The sequence below is a fragment of the Emys orbicularis genome, chromosome 6 (genome assembly GCF_028017835.1).
Source record: "Emys orbicularis isolate rEmyOrb1 chromosome 6, rEmyOrb1.hap1, whole genome shotgun sequence".
In the NCBI taxonomy this organism is placed as follows: Eukaryota; Metazoa; Chordata; order Testudines; family Emydidae; genus Emys; species Emys orbicularis.
The window spans coordinates 119,829,317-119,851,050 of NC_088688.1; the positions used below are offsets into that span (position 1 = coordinate 119,829,317).

The window sequence follows — 21,734 nt, forward strand, 5'->3', positions numbered from 1 at the left end:
ATGATTACCATGACCATCTTATGGAGTGTGTTGTTGTGATGCTTCCCGTATTTATATATTTGTGCTGTTTAATTTAACACAAATGAAAGTTAATCAGGGCTGAAGTGTAGTTCTCTCGTTAAACATTAGAAGAGTCCAGTAGAGCAAATAGTTTGTTTGTCATGCATTTGCCAACAATCTTCAGGTTGTTAAAACTTTATCCACTGCCTATGCAGCAACTCTTCCTTTTCACGCAAATGTGTTCATTTCAGAGTGAATTTGATGATTTTTTGAAGGCCGCAGGCTCCAAACTCGTCGTCGTTGACTTTTCGGCAAAATGGTGCGGACCTTGCAAAGCAACCGATCCTGTCATTCGTGTGAGTACAGTATTGCCATCCCATGCCACTCCCAGAATGGGGTGCGGGAATTGACATTGCATGGGAAAAAAACCACAAGGTCAGAGTCTGATGTAAATCCAGCACAACTCTATTGAGGTCAATGGAGTTACTCAAGATTTACACCTGTGTAGCTGAAACTCTAGTCCATAGAGTGTCCCTTTGACTTTTCTTTGCAGAAAGGGCCAGTGTTGAATTAGAAAGGAAGGCATTCACCACTCCATTGCATCCTGGATATATGATCTACATCCATGGGAGGGGACACCTATATTGTCCTTTGGACATAAAACACATGCTCTGAGCCTTCAAGTAATTTTATAGGGAGAAAAGGCACAGCCTTGATTTCTGGAAGTAAAAAGATTGGAGTTCCTTCAAAATATGCCCTGTCACACTTGGGCAGTGTGGCTAGACCTGCTGCTATCCTCACTCCTCACCCTCTTCCCGGGTCCTCTCCATTTCTGAATTTGAATCAGCGTTACCTGTCTCCCACCTGAATTCATGGGGAGTTCTCTTCCTCTGAACACTTAGGGCTAGATTATGCCTAGTTCTGCATAGGTGACACATGGGGAAAGAGTGCAGAATGAACCTGACTTCCCTTGTGCCCCTGCATGGGGGCAAAGCACAGTCTCAGGCCTTGTGTTCCCGCGGTGCAAGCAAGGACTAGGGGAGTCGAGGGCCTACAGCCGTGCTAGAAATCCCATAAGGGATCGTGGGACAAAGGTAGAACCTCCCACCTGCTGTCCGGACCAGCGGAGCTGGGATGGTGTGAGAAGGTAAAAGAGTGTAGAAGCAGCCGCCATTGCTGTGTGCACCCCCCGAGGAGAGGTACTACGCCTCCTGCAGACAATGCCGTCAGGAGCGGTGCACCTTTGCACACACCCTTCTGCACGCTGTAGCTTATAGCCCTGAATGAGAGAGCAAGAGAGAGAGAGAGAATGAAGCGCAGACCTAGGAGGCAGGAAGTTGTGGACCTGATGCAGGGTGGAATTGTATGGCCTGTGCTGTGCAGGAGGTCAGACTAGATAATCATTATGGTGCCTTCTGGCCTTAAAATCTATGAACTCCTGAGTTCTACTTCCAGCTGAGACATGGACCCCCTCTCTCTGGCAAACAGGGACAATCATACTTACCTATCTCTCTGTGGTGCTGTGAGGATTCATTAACCAGAGCTTACCAAGAACCCAGAAAATGAAGTCCTAGCTAGTTATATTATTCTAGTGACATTTACATTTCAGTGCTGTATACAACATTTTACATCAGTTCTGATCCTATGCCCTGATTCTGCAAAAGGATCCGCAGAGGCAGACCCCTGTGCCTGTGCAGAGTCCCACTGAAGTCAACAGACTGGTTCAGAGGTCCTCTCACACAGATTTGATTGCAAGAACTTGGCCCTCACTTGTATCAATCTCTTGGTTTTATCTGTGCAGCGCTCTTCACTTAGAACAATTGGAAAGTGCATTAAGGACTCCAGGAACCCAAGGGCTCATAATAACCTACAGTGAAAATGTCTAATACCGGAAATCAGCAACAAAGTTAGATGGAGAATGTTTCCATCCATTAGAGACAACAGGCTTTTAGCAAAGCTCTTAAAGTGACACCCTGGCGTGGAAACATCTTAATGAATCAAAATCAGGCCCCATTGGTGGTTTTGCTGCAAGCTGTGGTAATGTTTAAAAAGCAATGATGTAAACAGTTATGAGACTGAGGACTGAGAAGCATAAACTCTTCCAAAAGAAAACCCTTCACTCTTTTGCACCTTGCCCTCCTGTGAGAGATGAAAACAAACAGAGGAATGCAGGTCACCAGTTCAAATCTCAGCCAAGGGATCAGTCACTGATATTTAGTCCCATGTGCTGGTGCCCTACATGAAAGGAGCTGAGAGTCTCAGTCCAGTTCCCAGTGAGCAGGCGGGCACCTTGCAAAACCCTCCCAGATGAGCATGCAGCTGTGATATTAGTTGGGGCTCAGCGGGCAGACAAAGGAGCCTGCAACCCTGCTGCATTGCTGCTGTGTGTCAGGAGTATCGCAACCGGGAAGCACAAAAACATCACTGTGCCAGTGCATGAAAAGGGGGCTTGAGCTCTTGTGAATCTGCTTTTTCTGCACTTGGACCAACTTTTCCTTGCCAGCCTTCACAAAGACCATCACTGCATTGGCACCGTTGTTGTCTCTCAGAAGACAGGCAACGGACTGATTCAGCACGAAGATGGAACTACACAGGGAATGGACGAGGGATATGTCTACACAGCAGTTGGGAGGTGTGATTCCAAGCTCACGTAGACATACACATTCCCTCTCTACTCAAGCTAGTGTACTGGGGGTGGCTAGCGGGAGGGGCCAGCTGCCCCAAGTCTGAGCCTGGCGGAGACCCTAGGCAAGTACTCAGGCAGCTAGCCCAAGCTGCTCCTGATGCCGCCATGGCCACACTACTGTGTTTAGGGGCTAGCTCGACGAGAGCTAGCGTCTGCAGGAGTTGGGAATCACACCACTCGGCTGCTGTGTAGACATGCCCAAAGACTGATGGCGCGGGATTAGGGGGAAACTTATATTGAACAACCATGGGACAGTGAGGTCTATCGAACTGTTGAATCGTCTCCACCAAGGGCAATTATAGAAGCCCCATCACTTTGGTCTTTTAATACTCGTCTCAACAAAACACTGGGAAATGTACTAGAGTGAACAACTCTTCCTTTACTTCATTTTCTCCAATGATGGCCTCTAAACAATGCATGATGACCATAGTGCGCTGCAGGGCATTACTGTAGGATATTGCAATACCTCCCTGTAAAGGAGTCCTGCACTGCCAGGGAAATGGACAGGATGATTTAATAGGGCTTCTCCCTCCTCTCTGTTTCTCTGCTCTGCCCTCCAACCCCAGAAGTGATCTCTCAGGCTTAGGGCTGAGGGCCATCGGTGAGTCAGAGTATAGAAGCTGCCACTGCCACTGCCCGTGCTGTATTTGTTCTGTAGATAAAAGGGGGTGATGAGAGTCTTTCCACTACTATCCCACTGTGCGCTAGTTACTGATTAGGTTGCCTGTCTGGTCTGTTTCCTGTACTCCACTGCACAGAGGTCAGGAACAAAACACGTCTTTTTCAGGCTAAGCGTCCATGCCGGGGCTGCTGCTGAGAGACTCGCAGGTGGGACTGTCAGCAATTGTCTAGTATAGCCAGGACTGAGGTCTGCCCAGAGGAGGCCAGGATATTTGTTTGGGGCTCCACTTTTTCAGTATGCACAAGCCTGAGGACAGGATTTTACTGTTCAGTGAATACTCAAGAAAATGGATTCACCCGCACTGCTAGCACAGGGATGATGAAAACAATGGTCTCTGGGGATTTCAACAGGGAATTCTTTGGAGAATGCTTTATCGCATGTCATCCCGTGGGAATTAAAATGCTGATGGATTCTGGTTTGCCAATGGGTCTATTCTGATCCTTATTCTCACTCTACAAATAGCCCCATTAGCTTCACGGGGCCTGCTTGTGATGGGAGGGGCTACTCAACATGACTTGGCCTATCAGAATCTGGCCCAAAATGAGTTGCAAACAGGTGGGAGCAGAATCACCCATGTGCTCTGGCTGCTTTGCATCACTGAAGTGGTGCAAAGAAGTATAAATCTAGTTTACACAGCTCACTGACCCTTTATTAATCAAGATCCCTGACACCCGATCTCCCCTTCCCATGCAGTGTCAGGGATTTCCAGCTTCTCTAGAACTGACGAGGGTAGCTGCAGAATGTATTTTGAACCATTGGGGATTTTCTTGCCATCTTTCGCTTTCACACAGGGGAATGATGTTGCTCCTGATTTCCATACAAGGAAAAGCAAAAGAGACATCTTCACAGCATTATAAACAACTGAGCGAGCAAGTGATGTAGGCTTATGTTAAAATCAGTGTCGGGACTTGTTCAGATGATTCAGTGTCTTTCCAGTGAAAAACATACGGAAACAAACATGCCTTGAAAGCTGCTCTCTGTGACCTGTCAGGCAGGATCACTGCCCGTGGAAGGAGGATGAATCTGGTGATGCCTGCTAGGAAGACAGCAAGCTAATGTCACATGATGGAGAATTAAGCATTCCCCCCATACACACACACGCACAACTGTTGTTCTAATTGGCTCCCTGTGGATAGGTGCTGTGTTGCAGCCATGCTCATTTGTTGCTCAGCAACTGTTTTAATCAGGCAGAGTCTAATGAGAGGCTTGACCCACCAGCTATTAGCATAGAATGAGTAGCTAATAACATGAGAGAGCCCCCGAAGAGACTCCCTTTCCCTGGAACCTTCTAGTATGTCCTGGGAAATGGAGGGCGTGATTCAGCACGGCCTTACTCCAGCTTTACACTGGTGTCGCGCTGTTGCTGCCAATGAAGCGAAGCTAGAGCCTCTCACTCCTGTCAGGGGTCTAAAAAGACAGAAGAGGAGGGCGAGTCCGTTGATTGGATGGTGCTCAGGAGATGTAAAGCACAATGCGAATGCTAAGAGGCAAACACTGTCCTTCATCCCACTGTGCCTGGGCTTCATAGATTCATAGATTCATAGATTCTAGGACTGGAAGGGACCTCGAGAGGTCATCGAGTCCAGTCCCCTGCCCGCATGGCAGGACCAAATACTGTCTAGACCATCCCTGATAGACATTTATCTAACCTACTCTTAAATATCTTCATGCCACTGTTCTGGTTCCTCTGCACAGGGGAGAGGCAGGATCCCAGAAGTCTATGCAGTGGATTGCTCCACAGAGGATCCCTGTGTTCCCAGTGCAGGGGTTGGGTTTAGGGTGAGAGGGGGCTGAGCCAGGGAAGGGATGGGGATGTGACCAATGGCTCTGTGACTTCCTGGCCATACTGGACAGCCCGATAGATGGAAGTGGGGTTAGAGGGGCACAGCGGAAGCGACTGCAACCCTAATAACACACTAGTGGCTGAGGAGTGGCTCCAGCGCCAGGAGAAAAGTCCACAGTTCTCCACGGCGCACACTGCTGGCTGTGTGCTGCTGAGCCAGGACTTGCCCCAATCCTGTCTCTGTGAATCTGCTGGGACAGTGTACATTCATCTACAGATTGGCTCTTCCTGTGAGCCAGGCAGTGGCTTCCAAACACTAGCACGTCTGGGGGTGTTTGGATCTGGCCGCTTGTATGAAATTAGTGGCCAAATGTGACATTTAGATCTGGGAGCAAATCCCTGAAGGCCGGAGGTTTGGTTCTGGTTCCCCTCGAATCTCTTCCAATATTTTCCCAGAATTTCTGGGTAAACGGTGGGCTGCTGACTTGAATCTAGTGCTTGTGAGAGAAGCCAGCACTGGACTCCTGAACTTTCCTACCCCTGTAACAAGTACAGCACCGGCAGCAGCCAAGGAAGCTTCCCAACATGGCCCTGCCAATTTGCTTCAGCAACGACCCGGAGGCATCACATCTGGAGGGATCTAGGAGTGCAAGCAGAGTTCAGTTCCCAGCCCAAAGCAGAAAATAAAACCAATTAGGGGCACCCAGTGGGAAATCTCAGCGGAATGCTCATTCCATCAGAATACACCATTTCTGGAGAGAATCCCACAGCCCTTCTCTGGCCATTACTAGATCTGTGATTTAATATGAAACTTCAACTATTTTTAATAGTGTAGCTTCTGTACTGGAGATATAATGCTGACATATTGCTATGCTTATTAATGGTACTTCAGCAAACAAGTGTATGTATTCCATTTATTCCTAAAGGACCTGGCTGTTCGGTATGACAATGTGATGTTCTGTAGTGTGGATATCGATCTGGCAGAGGTAAGCTATTGAACCCAGGTTAGTTGAAATCATGCTATTGAAATCATGGTATAATAATAGTTAATGAATACCTGGCTTTTATCATCAGTAGCTCTCAAAACTCTTCACTGTCTTTAATGTTAGACCTTGATCTGTGCATTCAATAAGTAGCCCCTACTCACCTGACTGCAAGAGATTGCAAGATCTTACCTTCCATGTCCCTTTTGTCAAGAAAATCAGATATCAAAATACAATCCCATTTCCACAGAGGACATTAGTAGCTAGTGATTTAATATAGATTAGAAAGGGGCCAAAATAGAACACCTGTGTGAAATGGCTGCCTACTCTCCAAATGTGGATCATTCAAATAAAATGGAACCAGATTCAAATCCCCTTTGGTTTTGATCTTTGCCAAATCAAAAACCTGACTGATTGTGTTTTGCAAAGCCAGCGCCAAACACAGCTTTGTCAAACGTGGCAGTACAGATAGGTCCTGATTTTGGAAGGACGTACCAGGCATTGACTTCAATGCAATTACTCCTGATTTACACAGGTGTCATTTAGAGCAGATTCAGGGCCACGTCCCTGATACAGATACTGTGAGTCACCAAGACGGATATAGATAGTAAAAGATAACAAACTGCCGGCTTTTTGAATTTTCACCAATCTTTGTCCTGAGATTTTTCATTCTCAGTTGTGCTTAAATTTAGAGCATCCCCCTTTATTTGCTCTGGAGGGTGCAGTGCCATATCCTCAACTGCTGTTGTTCAGCATAGTTCCACTGAATTGAACGGCGCCATGCCAGTTTACACCAGCGGCGGATCTGGCACTGCACAGCCGCTAGGGTGACCAGACAGCAAGTGTGAAAAATCGGGTGGGGAGGTGGGCAAGGGGGGGAATTGGTGCCTATATAAGACAAAGCCCCAAATATCGGAGACTATCCCTATAAAATCGGGACTGCTGGTCACCCTAACAGCCAAAGCAAACAAAGTCCATAGCATTTTACTAAAAATAGCGTAGGCTCTCCAGCTAATAGCAGAGATACCAAGTAGCCATAAAGGATTAGCTGGACATTCCATTGCCTCTTTTTAAAGAGCTGACATTTTATTTACCATGCTGTAGCACAGTGGTTCTCAAATGTTTGTACTGGTGACCCCTTTCACACAGCGAGCCTCTGAGTGCGACCCCCCCCCCTTTATAAATTAAAATCACTTTTTAATATATTTAACGCCATTATAAATGCTGGAGGCAAAGCGGGGTTTGGGTTGGAGGCTGACAGCTCACGACCCCCATGTAATAACCTCGCAACCCCCTGAGGGGTCCCGACCCCCAGTTTGAGAACCCCTGCAAGCACTTTCTGCCTTCGTCTACAGCTGTGCAATATGGACATTTTCACATCAGCATATCAAAGAGCTAGAAAAATCTCAACAGCCCCTTCAAGCTGTTGTGCATATATCAAGTGGCAAGGTAAAACTATGAATAATGAAGTTCTTATAGGGGTTGTACAAGCAGCACAGTAGTGCAAAAGCTCTCACTGACTCAGTTGTCTTCAGCATGAATGACAAGCACCAAAGGCACCTTGCTGAATGCTTTGTAAGGCATTCTCGTGAGTAATCATTCTGTGTACTGTGTGTTATCTTGCCACATAATAGCTCAATGGTACTATGCAAACAGCTTTTCTGGGTTTTTTTATCTTACAGGTGAATTTCCTGTATTTCTCTTGACTCATTCCTTATTATTATTATTATAGCTATTTGCCTGAAAGCATGCCCTTGGATTTTAATGAATGGTTCTAGAACTAGTATGACAGATGATTTTACAGGCATTTTTCTCACTTTTCTAGGACGTGGCTAATTCTTGTAAAATTATCGCCATGCCGACATTCCAGATGTACAAGAAAACGGAAAAGGTATTGTATAGCGACATAAATGATAATTGTGGGTCTTTGTTTTATTAGTATGACAGCAAAGGCTAATAACTAGCTCTATCCCTTCCTAATGACGACTAGGCCTGGTTCAGAAGGATTTCTCTGAAACTCCTCCCCACATTGCTGTGACGAAGTGGGAATGTTCTTAAAGTTTTTTCTAAATACTGTATGGGTGCCTCCGTTTCCCCTATGCATTTTTTAAGTATATAGGTGGGGGGGATAAGGGTGTGTGATTGTTGCATAGCCCTAGAGGGCAGGTGTGATGCCATCTGCACAGAGAATGGCCGACACCCTGTCTCCTGGCAACTGATGGCTTGGGCCCCTCCCCTGCAAGGTGCCAACTGAAGGTGTTGGAAAACAAAGAGATCAGGTGGCCTCCTGGTCTGGGAAAACGACAAAAGGCCAGAGGAGGGGCTGGAGGGAGTGCCAGTTTGGAGCTGGCTGGGGAAACGGAGGGAGGCCCAGAACCTGGGTCTGGGCTCCCTACCCCCCAAGATAGACCTGGCTGAAGGGTCCTGTTTTCTGTACCTACAGGTTCTGTTTTAGACTGTGTTCCTGTTGTCTAATAAACCTGTTTTACTGGCTGGCTGAGAGTCATGGTGAATCGCAGGAAGTGGGGGGTGCGGAGCCCTGACTCCCTCACACTCCGTGACAATTGCACTGAGTAAAAAGGCTTCTATTTTTTAAATATTTCAGGCTTTTGTGTGAAACGAGTGCCTAAGAAAATAAGTCCTTTTGCAAAAGAAAAAACTCAGCTGTGGGATTTGAGCCACATAGTTTGAGTCTTGATCTGAATTTTCCCAAAAATCTGGGGGCGTTGAGTTCCAGAGTTTTGATTCAACCCATTCAAGAGTTTGGATCTAGAACCAAACATCTGCAGATTTCCGAAGCAGGTGGGGTTTTTCTCTGGGTCCATCTCTAGATCAGACGAGTGGGTCATTGTCACAGGGTGACTGGTCCCTGTGAATGAAGCAGGTCCAGTTCCCCTGTGCCAGAATAGGTGCTCCCAATTTGGCCACTTAATAGAACAGGGCAGCACCTGGGGTCTATAAAGAATCAGGGAGAGATCCAGTAGGAGGGAGTCAGAGGAGTCGGATTCAGTCAGGGGTATGAAAAAGCTGCCAGATACCAGGAGCACTGGAGGAGGTCCCGGAAGGAAGCCAAAGGTACTTCCTGGGGGAAGGCTGAATGCAAAAAAAATATCCCCGCACCAGGGCTGGAGAGCTTAGAAGGCAGGGGAGCAGCAGAGGCGCTTATCCTCCGAGATCTCCAGGGCTGGAGAACTGGACCCAGAGGAACCAGAAGAGGGTCAGGGGGAAGTGAAGATGCACCTCAAACAAGAATGCTCCCCAGCAGAGAGGCTGTAGGGGGTTCTTGCTGGGACGAGTGGGATTTGAATCCACTGGGAAGGGCTGTGGTGGCTGTCCTCGGACAAGGACAGGAGAGGATGGACAGAGACTCCAGGTGTGGATCAGAGGTGCCACTGTGTGCTATGTGGGACATCGAGGGATGAAATGCCTTAAGTTTTAATGACTACTTGCACTGGGGTGAGAAATAGACCATGCCTGGGAACTTGTTTGGGACCATTTGCATAATGGGACTGGTATATTATAAAGCAATCAGGGTATAATTGTGTCACTTTGAGCCTAAAGTGAAGTGACAGGGACTCTAAAAGGATAACCTGAGACAGTGCACATGTCATGTCATGACCTGCTGCAGGAGGGCGCTCCAAGTGGGACTGCCCTAGGATAGTCATCAAGTACTGTGGTCTGCCACAGTCCTGGCCTGCAACATCCCCATTTTGCCGGTCATGGGTCTCTCTCCGATGCAGAAGGTATTGTGAAGAATTGTGTTGAATTGTGTGGTGGTCTTCTAGCCTAGAAAAATGTGCATGGGTCAAGGGGCTACAATGAGAGCACAAAACTACGCGGATTTTGTGTCAGGCACTGAAGCCAGGTCTGTGGAAATGAGAGGCTGTAGCATGTTAAATCACTGTACTACGCAGCCCGGTGGAAAGTTCACAAGCTGGCTTTCAATCCTGTTTGCTTAGGGCAACCAAAACACTAGTGTTGGCATTGATAAAAGGAGATAGGCTAGAGGTATTTGAAATAATGAAGAATAGAGTGAAGGCTAATAGAGTGCTTCTCTTGATCCAGTCATAAAATACAGGGTCAAGGGATCAATCAGTGAAATAAAGTGCCAAACCTACCCTTTGCAATTGCACTCCAAATTTTGTGTGGACAGATACTGAGTTATTTGTGACACTGCATTTTTGCACATAGAGTTGATCCAGAGGCCACTGATGTCATTGAAAAGACTCCCATTGACTTCAGTGGGCTCTGGCTCAAGAGACTGATGGGTAGTAGTTAGATATGCAACTATCCAATTTGTGAGACCAGTTGCAATTTGCACATGCAAATCTGAGGTGCAAGGATGAAGATGGAAAAACTTGGTTGCAAAAAACTATGGGCATAATTTTGAGGCAGCTTTTGACAATTGGGCTAAAAAGACAACACATTTGAAGTGTGTAAAAGGGAATTATTTTTTCATCCGTTTAACCTGTCGAACACACTGCTGCCACAGGATATTATTGAAGCAAATAGCATAGTGATATTCTCACATGAATAAGTCTCTTATCCACAATGATATCCTGACAATGCACAACCTAAGCTGCTTACCAGAGAAACTGTATCTGTATCCATGGTAAATTACTGCACAATTAGCTAGGTGAAATATGTGGGGGGGGAGGTGGGTGTTCACTTTCTTCTGAAACATCAAGTTCTATGATGATCATAAGAAACAGGATCTCCAACAAGATGGACCATTTTGTCCTTTCATCCTGTCTGCATCGTGTTCTGTCCTTGTATGGCAATTCTGACTGATCTGCTCCAAATGTCATAGTGCTATTCCAAGACACAGTGTTTGGGTGTGGTGATTTGGGTGTGATCACAGGCATGCAGACAGTCTGTAGGTGACTTGCAGGGAATGCATGGTACAGTTTGGGGATTCCAGAGCTAAGTTTGTCACAGAAGATTACCCCAAGGAGCTCTACCACAGGATTCCATAGCATACTGGGTGATATAACATACACATTATTTGCCTTTGGGGCTACAATGTACTATAATGCACAAAATAGTTCACATCCATTCACGTGGTTCAGCCAAGGTTTGGTCTATATCTAATCCCCATCACAATGGTTTGTCCTATTAGTAGTCTATGTAACATCCTCTTGTGTTGTGGACCCCTCTGTTAGAAGACTGAATGCTATTAAAAAAGAACCAAAATGATTTGCTTTACAGATGGCATTAAATACAGTCCACTTTTTAATCCACAGATCCTCTCCTACCCCCTTATTTCCCTTTCCCTTTAACTTTGTAAAAAGGAACATGGAACTATTAAGTTGACTTGCTTAGTCAGCAAAACCTCATGTGATGGACTGTCACAGCTAGGTCAAAAATGGTTCTGAGAGCTCATGTAAGTCTTCTTGTGAAAGGTAAAGCATCAGACTCACTGAATACTTATAAAATAACTTAGATGACTATAGATGACTGAAAAAATATAGATTACATAGACAGAGAGGCTCACTGATCAATGGACAGCCTCCTAGAAGTGAAGACAAGGTAGTTTTGCTTTTAGGGACCTGATTCAGCAAAACATTTAAGTATGTGCCTATTTCAGGGCCGGCTCTAGGCACCAGCAAAGCAAGCAGTTGCTTGGGGCGGCAGATTTGCAAGGGGCGCAAGAATCCAGCCTGGGAGCTGAGAACCAACAGGGGGCCCTGGGAGCTGTAGTTCCTTGGTTAGCTACCTGCCTATAGAGCCAGCCCTGGAGCAGGGAAAGAACTACATTTCCCAGCATTCCCTTGGCCACTAGCAACAGGAAAGGGAGGGGGAAGGAGTATGGAACTGAAATCTGCAGCTTGCTGTAAATGGTAGGAACAGAGCCAGCTCTAGGTTTTTTGCCGCCCCCCCGGCTTTGGGCTCCCCCCGCACCCTTGTATTGCCCCAGCCCTGGGCTCTCCCCCGCCCACACCCCCTGCTGCCCCAGCTCTGACCCCCACCTGCACCCCCCTGCTGCCCCAGCCCTGGGCTCTCCCCCCACCCGCAGCTCCTGCTGCCCCAGCCCTGGGCTCTCCCCCGCCCACACCCCCTGCCGCCCCAGCTCTGGCCCCCACTTGCACTCCCCTGCTGCCCCAGCCCTGGGCTCTCCCCCCACCCGCACCTCCTGCTGCCCCAGTCCTGGGCTCTTCCCCCCCGCACCCCCTGCCACCCCAGCTCTGACCCCCACCTGCACCCCCCTGCTGCCCCAGCCCTGGGCTCCCCCCCCACCCGCACCTCCTGCTACCCCAGTCCTGGGCTCTTCCCCCCCCCCGCATCCACTGCCGCCCCAGCCCTGGGCTCCCCCCCGCCCACACCCCCTGCTGCCCCAGCTCTGGCCCCCACCTGCACTCCCCTGCCGCCCCAGCCCTGGGCTCTCGCCCCACCCGCACCTCCTGCCGCCCCAGCCCTGGGCTCTTCCCCTCCCCCCCCGCATCCCCAGCCGCCCCAGCTCTGACCCCCACCTGCACCCTCCTGCTGCCCCAGCCCTGGGCTCTCCCCCGCCCACACCCCCTGCCGCCCCAGCTCTGGCCCCCACCTGCACCTCCTGCCGCCCCAGCCCTGGGCTCTCCCCCCACCCGCACCTCCTGCCGCCCCAGCCCTGGGCTCTCCCCCGCCCACACCCCCTGCCGCCCCAGCTCTGGCCCCCACCCGCACCTCCTGCCGCCCCAGCCCTGGGCTCTCCCCCCACCCGCACCTCCTGCCGCCCCAGCCCTGGGCTCTCCCCCGCCCACACCCCCTGCCGCCCCAGCTCTGGCCCCCACCCGCACCCCCTGCTGCCCCAGCCCTTGGCTCTTCCCCCCCACCCGCACCTCCTGCTGCACCAGCCCTGGGCTCTCCCCCAAAGAAGGAATTGGGGGGACTAAATGGATGGTGCACCTCTCTATCTGAAGCCTAGCAAGGGAGGTGTGTGGCTCCCACTAGAATTTAAAATGAAAAGTAAGGGAGGGGAGGCTCTGGACCTGGGCAGCTTTAGATACAGTACCAGGCACTTAGGAGGATTTCCACTTCTGAGCCATGGAAGCAGAAATTGACTTTTCCTTTCCAGATTTAGCTAATATTCAGAAGGGAATCTAGCACCTGCCTTCCAGATTTGAACACCTCAAAATTAAGGAGTGCTCAAGCTCAGTTTGGGCAGCTGTTACTTCATTTCCCCCAAATCAAATATACTGATCCACTGTAACTTGCTGTAGAAAAAGTAGAATAAATTGAGCAAGAAATGCTTCCCAGTGGTTATTAGGACTGGAATTGCTATTTTCAACAGCCATTGCTTTTTTTTTTTTTAAGTTTTAGTTTTATTTGTTTAAAAGGAAGACCGTGATAGTGCATTCCCCATAGAAACAAAGAATGGAACAAAAGAATAATAAAGGCACCTCAACTTTTTCTCATTTATGTAGGACAGTCTTATAATATGCATCCAGATATCCTCCAGTCACACAAGCTGAAAATTGTTCCACTTTACTGCAGTTCTGTAACCATATGGGAACCAATCCTGTCTGTGTTCTGTGCACATCCAAAATTCCTGCTGAATGACCCGCCCTGGGAGCGAGTTACCAGTGACCCAGGGCTGGGGCGGCAGAAGGGTGCAGTTGGGGGGGAAGGAGGGGGAGAGCCCAGGGCTGGGGTGGGGGGCAGCCAAAAAAATTTTTTGCTTGGGGCAGCAAAAAACCTAGAGCCGGCCCTGGCCTATTTTCCCTCAAAGTAAATGGGACTTAAGCATGTGGTTAAAGTTAAGCACATGTTTAAATGCTTTGCTGAATCAGAGCGTAAAAGGAGGAATCCAAAATCTCTGTCTCTGTGTTAGAACAATCCTTGAATATGAATCTCCCCATGTGTAAGGTTATGCAGGTGTGTGAGTGTTTGCAGAATCAGAGCTTTAGTGTGCAATTCTTATGAAATTTTATTGTTTATCCCAAACATTTTTTTAAAAAGGAACTTTCTAAATTGCAATTTACTGCTTTATCAAATCAGACATTTTTGCAAAGTAAACCTTCTTTTGTTGTTGTTTTGTTTTGTCTGTTTGTTTGTAACTAGATTTGCGAAATTACTGGTACTGACACCGGGAAGTTGGAAGCAAAGATTGAAGAACTAATGTAGTTCCTGTAGAAAACAAAAACAGAAGTTCCATTAAAATCCACCTTCCGCAGTCTCGTATGTGTCTATTTTCCTTCAATCCAGTTATTCAGAAATGATGCATCAAAATGTATGAAGATTCTCATCTGTACAGGAAGGAGAATCTTTTGGTTAAGGCACAGGAATGGGACTCAGGAGATCTGGGTTCATTCTTGGCTCTGCCTAGGGTTGCCCGGTGTCCGGTTTTCGACCGGAAGGCCTGGTCGAAAAGGGATCCTGGTGGCTCCAGTCAGCACCTCTGACCGGGCCATTAAAAGTCCGGTTGCAGTGTGGTGGCAGGCTCCCTACCCAACTCCGCGCAGCTCCCGGAAATGGCCGGCATGTCCCTCTGGCTCCTAAGTGTAAGGGTGGTGAGGGAGCTCCGTGCACTGCCCCGAGTGCCGGTTCCACAGCTCCCATTGGCTGGGAACCTGCAGCCAATGGGAGCTGCTGGGACGGCGTCTGCGGGCAGGAGCAGCACGTGGCGCAGAGCCCCCTGGCTGCATCTCCACCTAGGAGCCAGAGGGACATACTGGCCACTTCCGGGAGCTGCCAGAGGTAAGCACCACCCGGAGCCTGCACCCCTCACCCCCTCCCACGCCCCAACCCCCTGCCCCAGCCCTCGAGCCCCCTCCTGCACCCAAATTCCCTCCTGGAGCCTGCACCCCACACCCACTCCTGCACCCCAATCCCCTGCCTTATCCCTGAGCCCCCTCCCACACCAAAACTCCCTCCCGGAGCCTGCACCCCCTCCCATGCCCCAACCCCCTGCCCCAGCCCTGAGCCCCCTCCCGCACTCCAAACCTCTTGGCCCAGCCCTGAGCCCCCTCCTGCAGCCCAAGCCCTTCATCCCCGGCCCCACCCCAGAGCCCACACCTCCAGCTGGAGCCCTCACCCCAACCCCTGCCCTAGCCCTGAGCTCCCTCTCGCACCCAAACTCCCTCCCAGAGCCTGCATCCTGAACTCCCTCCCACATCCCAACCCCCTGCCCCAGCCCTGAGCCCCCTCCCACACTCCGAACCCCGCAGCCCCAGCACAGAGCTCCCTCCTAACCCCAACCCCCTGTCCCAGCCCAGAGCAACCCTAGCTCTGCCATAGACTTTCTGGGTGAAATCCTGGCTCCCATTGACTTCAGTGGGGTCAGAATCCACCCTGTATGTAACCTTGGGCATGTCACTTAGAGCCAGATTTTCTAAAAAGCTTGGGGGGCTAATGTTCAAGTGCTCAGCATTCAAAATTGGGGCCAGGTTTGCAAAAAAGCACATTGGGTACTGGCCCCTTATTAATAATCTGGCATAAATGGTGCCTAAATGGAAGCTGAGTTCTTTTGAAAACCTGGCCTTAAATTCAATCAGTTGGAAGAGGATGTCCCAGGAAGGAAACAGCAGCTCCCACTGTGATACCTAAGCGATACCTGCTGTGCTGAGCTCTTGGGAAAAGCAGCCGTTTATTCTGGTGCCTAAATGGGAGCTGAGTTCTTTTAAAAACCTGGCCCCAGCTTTGGGTATTGAGCACTTCTGTAAAAATCTGGCCCTTAATTTCCCAGTACAGTGAGGGGCCCAGATTTGACAGTGAGAAGCACAAGACAAAAGCCTATACATAACGTTTATGAATCAGCATGTTTTCTAGATAGGCAGTGTTAGCAAGTCCCAAACAGACCTCCCCTCCCTCTTACTCCCAATTCCCCTGGCTCATCTAGCAACAGATTCTTTTCAGTCCATTCTCAGCCTTACGTCGACCTAACTGTGGAGGTGTACACACTGCCGTGCTCCTCCCGCCGATTTAACTCTCCTGCTTTGCCGACATAATAAAGCCACCTGGAGGAGAGGCATAGAGCTTTTTGTTACCTAGACCCTGTCTACACTAGCGAGTTTACAGCAGCACAGCTGTACTGATGCAGCTGTGCTGCTATAAGATTGCTCGTATAGCCACTCTTTGTCGATGGGAGAGAGCTTTCCCATCGACATAAGTAAACCACCTCCAACAAGCAGCAGTAGCTGTGTCGGGGAGAGGCTGTTGAAAAGTGGCGTGAAACGTAGTCGGAAGCCCATGGAATGATGGGATAGAGAAAACTGCATCATGGGACGGTGAGCCCACCCAGAATACCCCATGGCAGAGGGCGAAGCGTTGCACAGTGGGATAGCTACCCACAGTGCACTGCTCTCTCTGTCGATGCAAGAGCACCAACTGTGGACGTGCTCCACCATCACAAGAAGGTATGTGTGGACGTGCAAAAACAGTTTCACTACAGCGGTGGATGATCGGTGACGTAACTTAAGTCGACTTAACTGCGTAGGGTAGACATAGTCAGTCTTGCCACTGCTGATGAGAGACTCCTGCCATCTGGGACAGCTTTTCCGATCTCTCTGCTTCATCAGCTCCCTCTGTTCAAATCTCACTTTAAACCTCACCTTTCCTCCCTTCCTGTGCCGCTCAGTAGTGTTCTCCCTTGGTTATTCTAAGGCTGCCTTATTTCTGTATGCTCTACCTAGGATTATCAACTTTCTAATCACCCAAACCCAAACAGCCTTGCCCCGCCCCTGCCCCAAGACCCTGCCCCTTCTTTGAGGCCCTGCCCCCACTCACTCCATTGCGCCCCCCCCCCCTTGTGTCACTTGCTCTCCCCCACCCTCACTCACTTTCACTGGGCTGGAGCAGGGGGTTGAGGTGCAGACTCTGGCTGGGGGTTCAGGCTCTGGGGTGGGGCCAGAAATGAGGGGTTCAGGATGTGGGAGGGGGCTTCAGGCTGGGGCGGGGGTTGGGGTGCATGAGGGGGTGAGGGCTCCGGCTGGGGGGTGCAGGCTCTGGGATGCGGGGTTTGGGGTGCAGGAGGGGGCTCTGGGCTGGGGCGAGGAGTTCAGAGTGCAGGAGGAGGCTCAGGGCTGGGGGTTAGGGTGAGGGAGGGGATTCGGGGTGCAGGCTCCGGCTAGGTGATGCTTACCTCGGGCAGCTCCTGGAAGTGGCTGGCATGTCCGGCTCCTAGACTCAGGGGCGGCCAGGTGGCTCCACACACTGCCCCTGCCTGCAGGCACCACTTCCACAGCTCCCACTGGCCGCGGTTCCTGCCCAATGGGAGCTATGGAGTCAGGGCTCTGGGCAGGGACAGTGCGTAGAGACCCCCTGGCTGCCCCTGTGTCTAGGAGCTGGACATGCCAGCCGCTTCCGGGAATTGCTCGGAGTCAGGGCAGGTAGGGAGCCTGCCTTAGCCCCACTGCACCACCAACCAGACTTTTAGCAGCCTATTAAAATCTCCCAGCTTGTTTTCAATAGTCACTGGGAGATTCATGCTGATTCCAGTAGACTCCTGGCCAATCCGCAGCTCCATGGTAGGGATCCCTCATCAGGCAGGTCCTGCAGCCAGGGGAGTCCATGGCAAGAGGGCTCCCAATGGGGCCATACTGTCAAGAAGTAAGAGCTCAGCAGCAAGGTCCAGAGCTGATCCAGAGAGACAGAGCATGTGCATGGACAACCCCCTAGAGTAAGTCATGCTCACTTTCTTCCCAGGGAGTGAGGAGAGACCCTCCCTATCTTCCCCCAGTGGAAGAATGAAGAAGAAACTCCACAGAGAAAACCTTAGAGAGGGCCAGATCCGCGGCTGGTGTACACTGATCAATAGGGTTTTACAAACTGACACCAACTCAGGATCTGGCTCAGCGTTTCCTGCCACCTACGTGGATATTTCCACGCAGGGATATGATCTGGCCCTACAACAACAATCACAATGAGTATCTAAAATATAAAATCATGGGGTCAGATTCTGACACCCTTACTTATATCAAGTAGCACCTCCATGGTGGGCCTATTCCCAGAGAAAGGTGCTACTCAGTATGAGCAAGGTGAGACAACGTGGCCAACAGAGTATAAGTCATTATGGTCAGAGCTCATCCACTTTACCAAGGAGCTTTACAAATCCAACATAGGTTTGAATTTTTAGGCTGAGATTTTCAAAGCTGCCTAAAGGAATTTTCTTGTTTCCCGTTAAAATTAATGTCTCCATTCCCTAGGCAGCTTTGAAAATGTCAGAATGCCAACTCCCAATAGAGGGACAGAGAGAAGAACATCTTACATTTATTTATTTCTGACATATTGGTTGCTGTTGGGTTATTTTTCTTTTTATTGTTCTTATCTGTGTTTTCTCTCTGTTGTATCTCTAAATGTGAATGGTAACAAGAGATCTGATGGATTTACCTAGAGATTTCCTTTTCCAAATTATTTTCCTCCCATCAAATTTTAAATCTGGGATTATCCCAAATGACAGCTTTCTCCTGGCAAAGGGGAATGATATTTCTTTTCCCTCTAGAAGTCCCCTGGAAAGCTTCAAGTTTATAATCCAGCACACAGAGCCGGCACAGAAGTAAGCCAGCTCTTTGTACTTCTAAAACTGACTCCTCCATACACCAGGTATCAGAAGTGGTTTTATGAAATCTTCCATTATCTCTTTGAGTCAACCACGCAGTGACTATTTTAAGAACAAATCATGGGACGGATGTATGGCAGCCCCAAACTGCCTTCCTCCTCATGCGTAACTTCCTGACACACAAAAAGAAAAGAAAGAAATTGTGTGATGTGTGCACATGTGATCTTGATGCCACAGTTTTTTATTTGCAGTCAAATTCCCTTGGTTAAAGATGGTATCTTGAGCAGTGAATTGCAAAATGATAGTTTATCTTCTTTTATTTTCTGTTAAAGATCCCAACTCAGAAAGGGAGGTTTTCCATTGACCTTAATGGGCTTTGGATTGGACTTTGAGCAATTTAGAATCTTTCATTCACCTGTCAAGATGCAGATACGGTCAGGAATCGGATCTTGTGTTTCTCCTGCAATTGTTGTGGATATCACAAGCACCAAAATCAAAGCAGGTAACTAACTGCGCTGCTGACTTTGGATCGTCTCTTTTGGTTGATTTGTTTCACCAGCTTATATTATTTCCTGTATGTATTTATTATGAATAATGAAAAGTGGCGCATGAATCTTCGCATTTCTATCAGTTCCTGTATTTATTGGCCTTCATCTGCTAGGAAAACACCAGGACTGTAAGGAGAACATAGACCCTTTGCCAGGGCCGGCTCTAACTTTTTTGCTGCCCCAAGCAGCAAAAAAAAGCACCGGCCCCCGCCGAGCGCCGCGCCGCCGGAGCACCCCCCTCCCCCCGCGGAATGCCGCGCCGCGCTGCCCCCCGCCACCCCAAGATTGGCCGCCCCTTACCAGGCGCCGCCCCAAGCATGTGCTTGGTTGCCTGGTGCCTGGAGCCGGCCCTGCCCTTTGCTATGTGCAGTTCAACAGTTATCCTGGCAACAGAGCTGCAACCACACAAGAGGAGTTCTGAGGGGTCTACCTGGAGTGAAAATATGTGTTCTGAAGCCATATTGAAAAGGACGTTAACGAGATACTAAAAAGTTGGAGTGGGCTGGCCATGTTCTCGTACCTCCCATTGCTGCTGCAGTTGTGCTGATGCTTCGCAACCTAAAAGGTAGAGCGGGCCTGACACTGACCTCCAGATCCAAGGTTATAGCTTGCTCCTGTCTTGAATGGGCTGAATCTGAGCAGTCTGAAATTTAGAAAGATTTGGATTCAGAGCTGGACTTTGACTCCCTCTTCTCTGATTTGGATTCAGATCTAGATGGCGAGTCCCGCGACTGTTGTTCTGGTCTGATCATTAGCTTTTCTCCATATTTTGATCCTTTCAGTGTTCATCATTGTAAAGATGACCTGAAGACCAAGCATTTCCTGGCAGTTAACAGCAGACTGAAAGGACTGAGGCACAAAGCCAAGGGCTCCCACCCCCATCAGCCAGCTATTTACTGCCTGGAGATGCCCTCCTCATATGTCATTTATTGTATTAAAACCAGCCTAGGGGTAGAACTTGCAATGGCGAGTGTTTATATAAGAATTATACCATCTCTGACATTGCAGAAGGTGCGTGCTATACTCACTAAGTCAATCACACAACACTGTTACAATAGCAAGCAGTTTGCTTGTGAGCTGGGATAGTTCCAAATGAAGCTGACGATTCCAGCCTCCTGTTAATGAATAACTGCTAAGGCACAGGCAATCTTCAGTGGCCATTCGGAAACGGTGCGTAAAATTGTGTAACCATAACTGACCATTCCAGTTAATATTAATTGGGTGCAAAGAATGTAAACATTAACTTTGCTTGTAAATGATTACCTTGTTCAGTCTGTCTCAGGTTTGCACCTTTTTTGAGGCCCTGTTTCTATAACCTGGCTGTCCAGAGAAATGATTTACAGTATTTATAAGGCATTATGACCTTGTGTGTGAGAGAAGGTTAAAGGTGTGACATGACTGTGCACACCACTGAGCCTAATTAGCCATTTGTGCAGACTGTCACCAGTTTGTGTTTACAGCTGCATAAACTGCATGTGCAAATAGCCAGGGCATTTTGCATGCACATTTACCTGGCTAGCTTGTCTGAAAAGCTGACTTTTGATTGTGTAAAAAACAAGTGTTTACAGAGCCTGAGAGCAATAGAAATACTTCAGTGATGGTTTTAGAGGAAAATGGAAACATGTTTTTTTAATAGAGATGCCATGTGGCATTTTCCACCCTATCACTGCAGAACCGAGGGACAGATTTTTAAAGGTATTTATGCACCCAGAGATGCAGACACGTGCCAAGTGGGATTTTCAAAAGCACCTCGGTGGCTAACTCCATTGAAATCCCATTAAATGCTTGATATCACTTTAACAGTAGATTCGATGGACCTGGTGGTAAGGGGAAGATTATGTAAATATGCAAGAGGGTGGACGTGATTGGCACGACATCAGTCATGTAAAAACATACTTATGAGCTCTGCAAAACATAGGTTCTGTACAGCTGTATTTAGGAATGTGTTAAAGGGAAGATTGCGGATGCTGTTCAAAAGCTTTTTGTTTTTTTCTTGAGTTTTAAACAACAAAATAAACAAGCAAGGCAGGGGAGAGCTCTAAAAATAATTATGTAGTATTGTGTTAAGTATGACAGGATGGAGAATTAAAAAGAGGGGAAGAGAATAAAGAGAATAGACAAAAGTAAGAGGAGGCACATGCTACATGGGATTGGTACAGTGCTAGGTGCTATTTATATTTATATTCACCCCAGCTTTATTTGTTCAAGAGCTTCAGTCATTATTTAATTCCACAAACGGAGCCAGTTTTCTTTTTTAAAACGAGTCTTGCGTTCCATGCACAAATATGTGCAGCTATTTGCATGCTTACATTTGCTTATGTAATTACCACATTCTAGCATGCAAATTGGGTGACTATGCCTACGAATAGTTAGTTAGGCAGCCAACTAGCCCTGTGTGCGTGGAAGCTTCCATTTCCTGTCTCTTTTAGGATTTTGCATAGTGCTGATGATGACTATAGTATATGAGGCCTAAATGTTTCAATATGGTTAGTGATCATCAGTTTTTGGGTGCTCAACATGAGACACCTGAAAGGGTTTCCAGGCAGCTGGTGCTCAGTACTTTCTAAAAATCAGGCC

General features: G+C 48.5%; 1 protein-coding gene across 1 annotated transcript; it reads left to right on the forward strand.

The window, feature by feature from the left end:
- Positions 1-209: 209 nt before the first annotated feature.
- Positions 210-14,237, forward strand: LOC135879936 (thioredoxin-like). The gene is made up of 4 exons (XM_065405975.1): positions 210-356; positions 6,078-6,137; positions 7,960-8,025; positions 14,175-14,237. The coding sequence occupies exons 1-4, from the start codon at positions 210-212 to the stop codon at positions 14,235-14,237; spliced, it is 336 nt and encodes a 111-aa protein (XP_065262047.1).
- Positions 14,238-21,734: the final 7,497 nt, after the last annotated feature.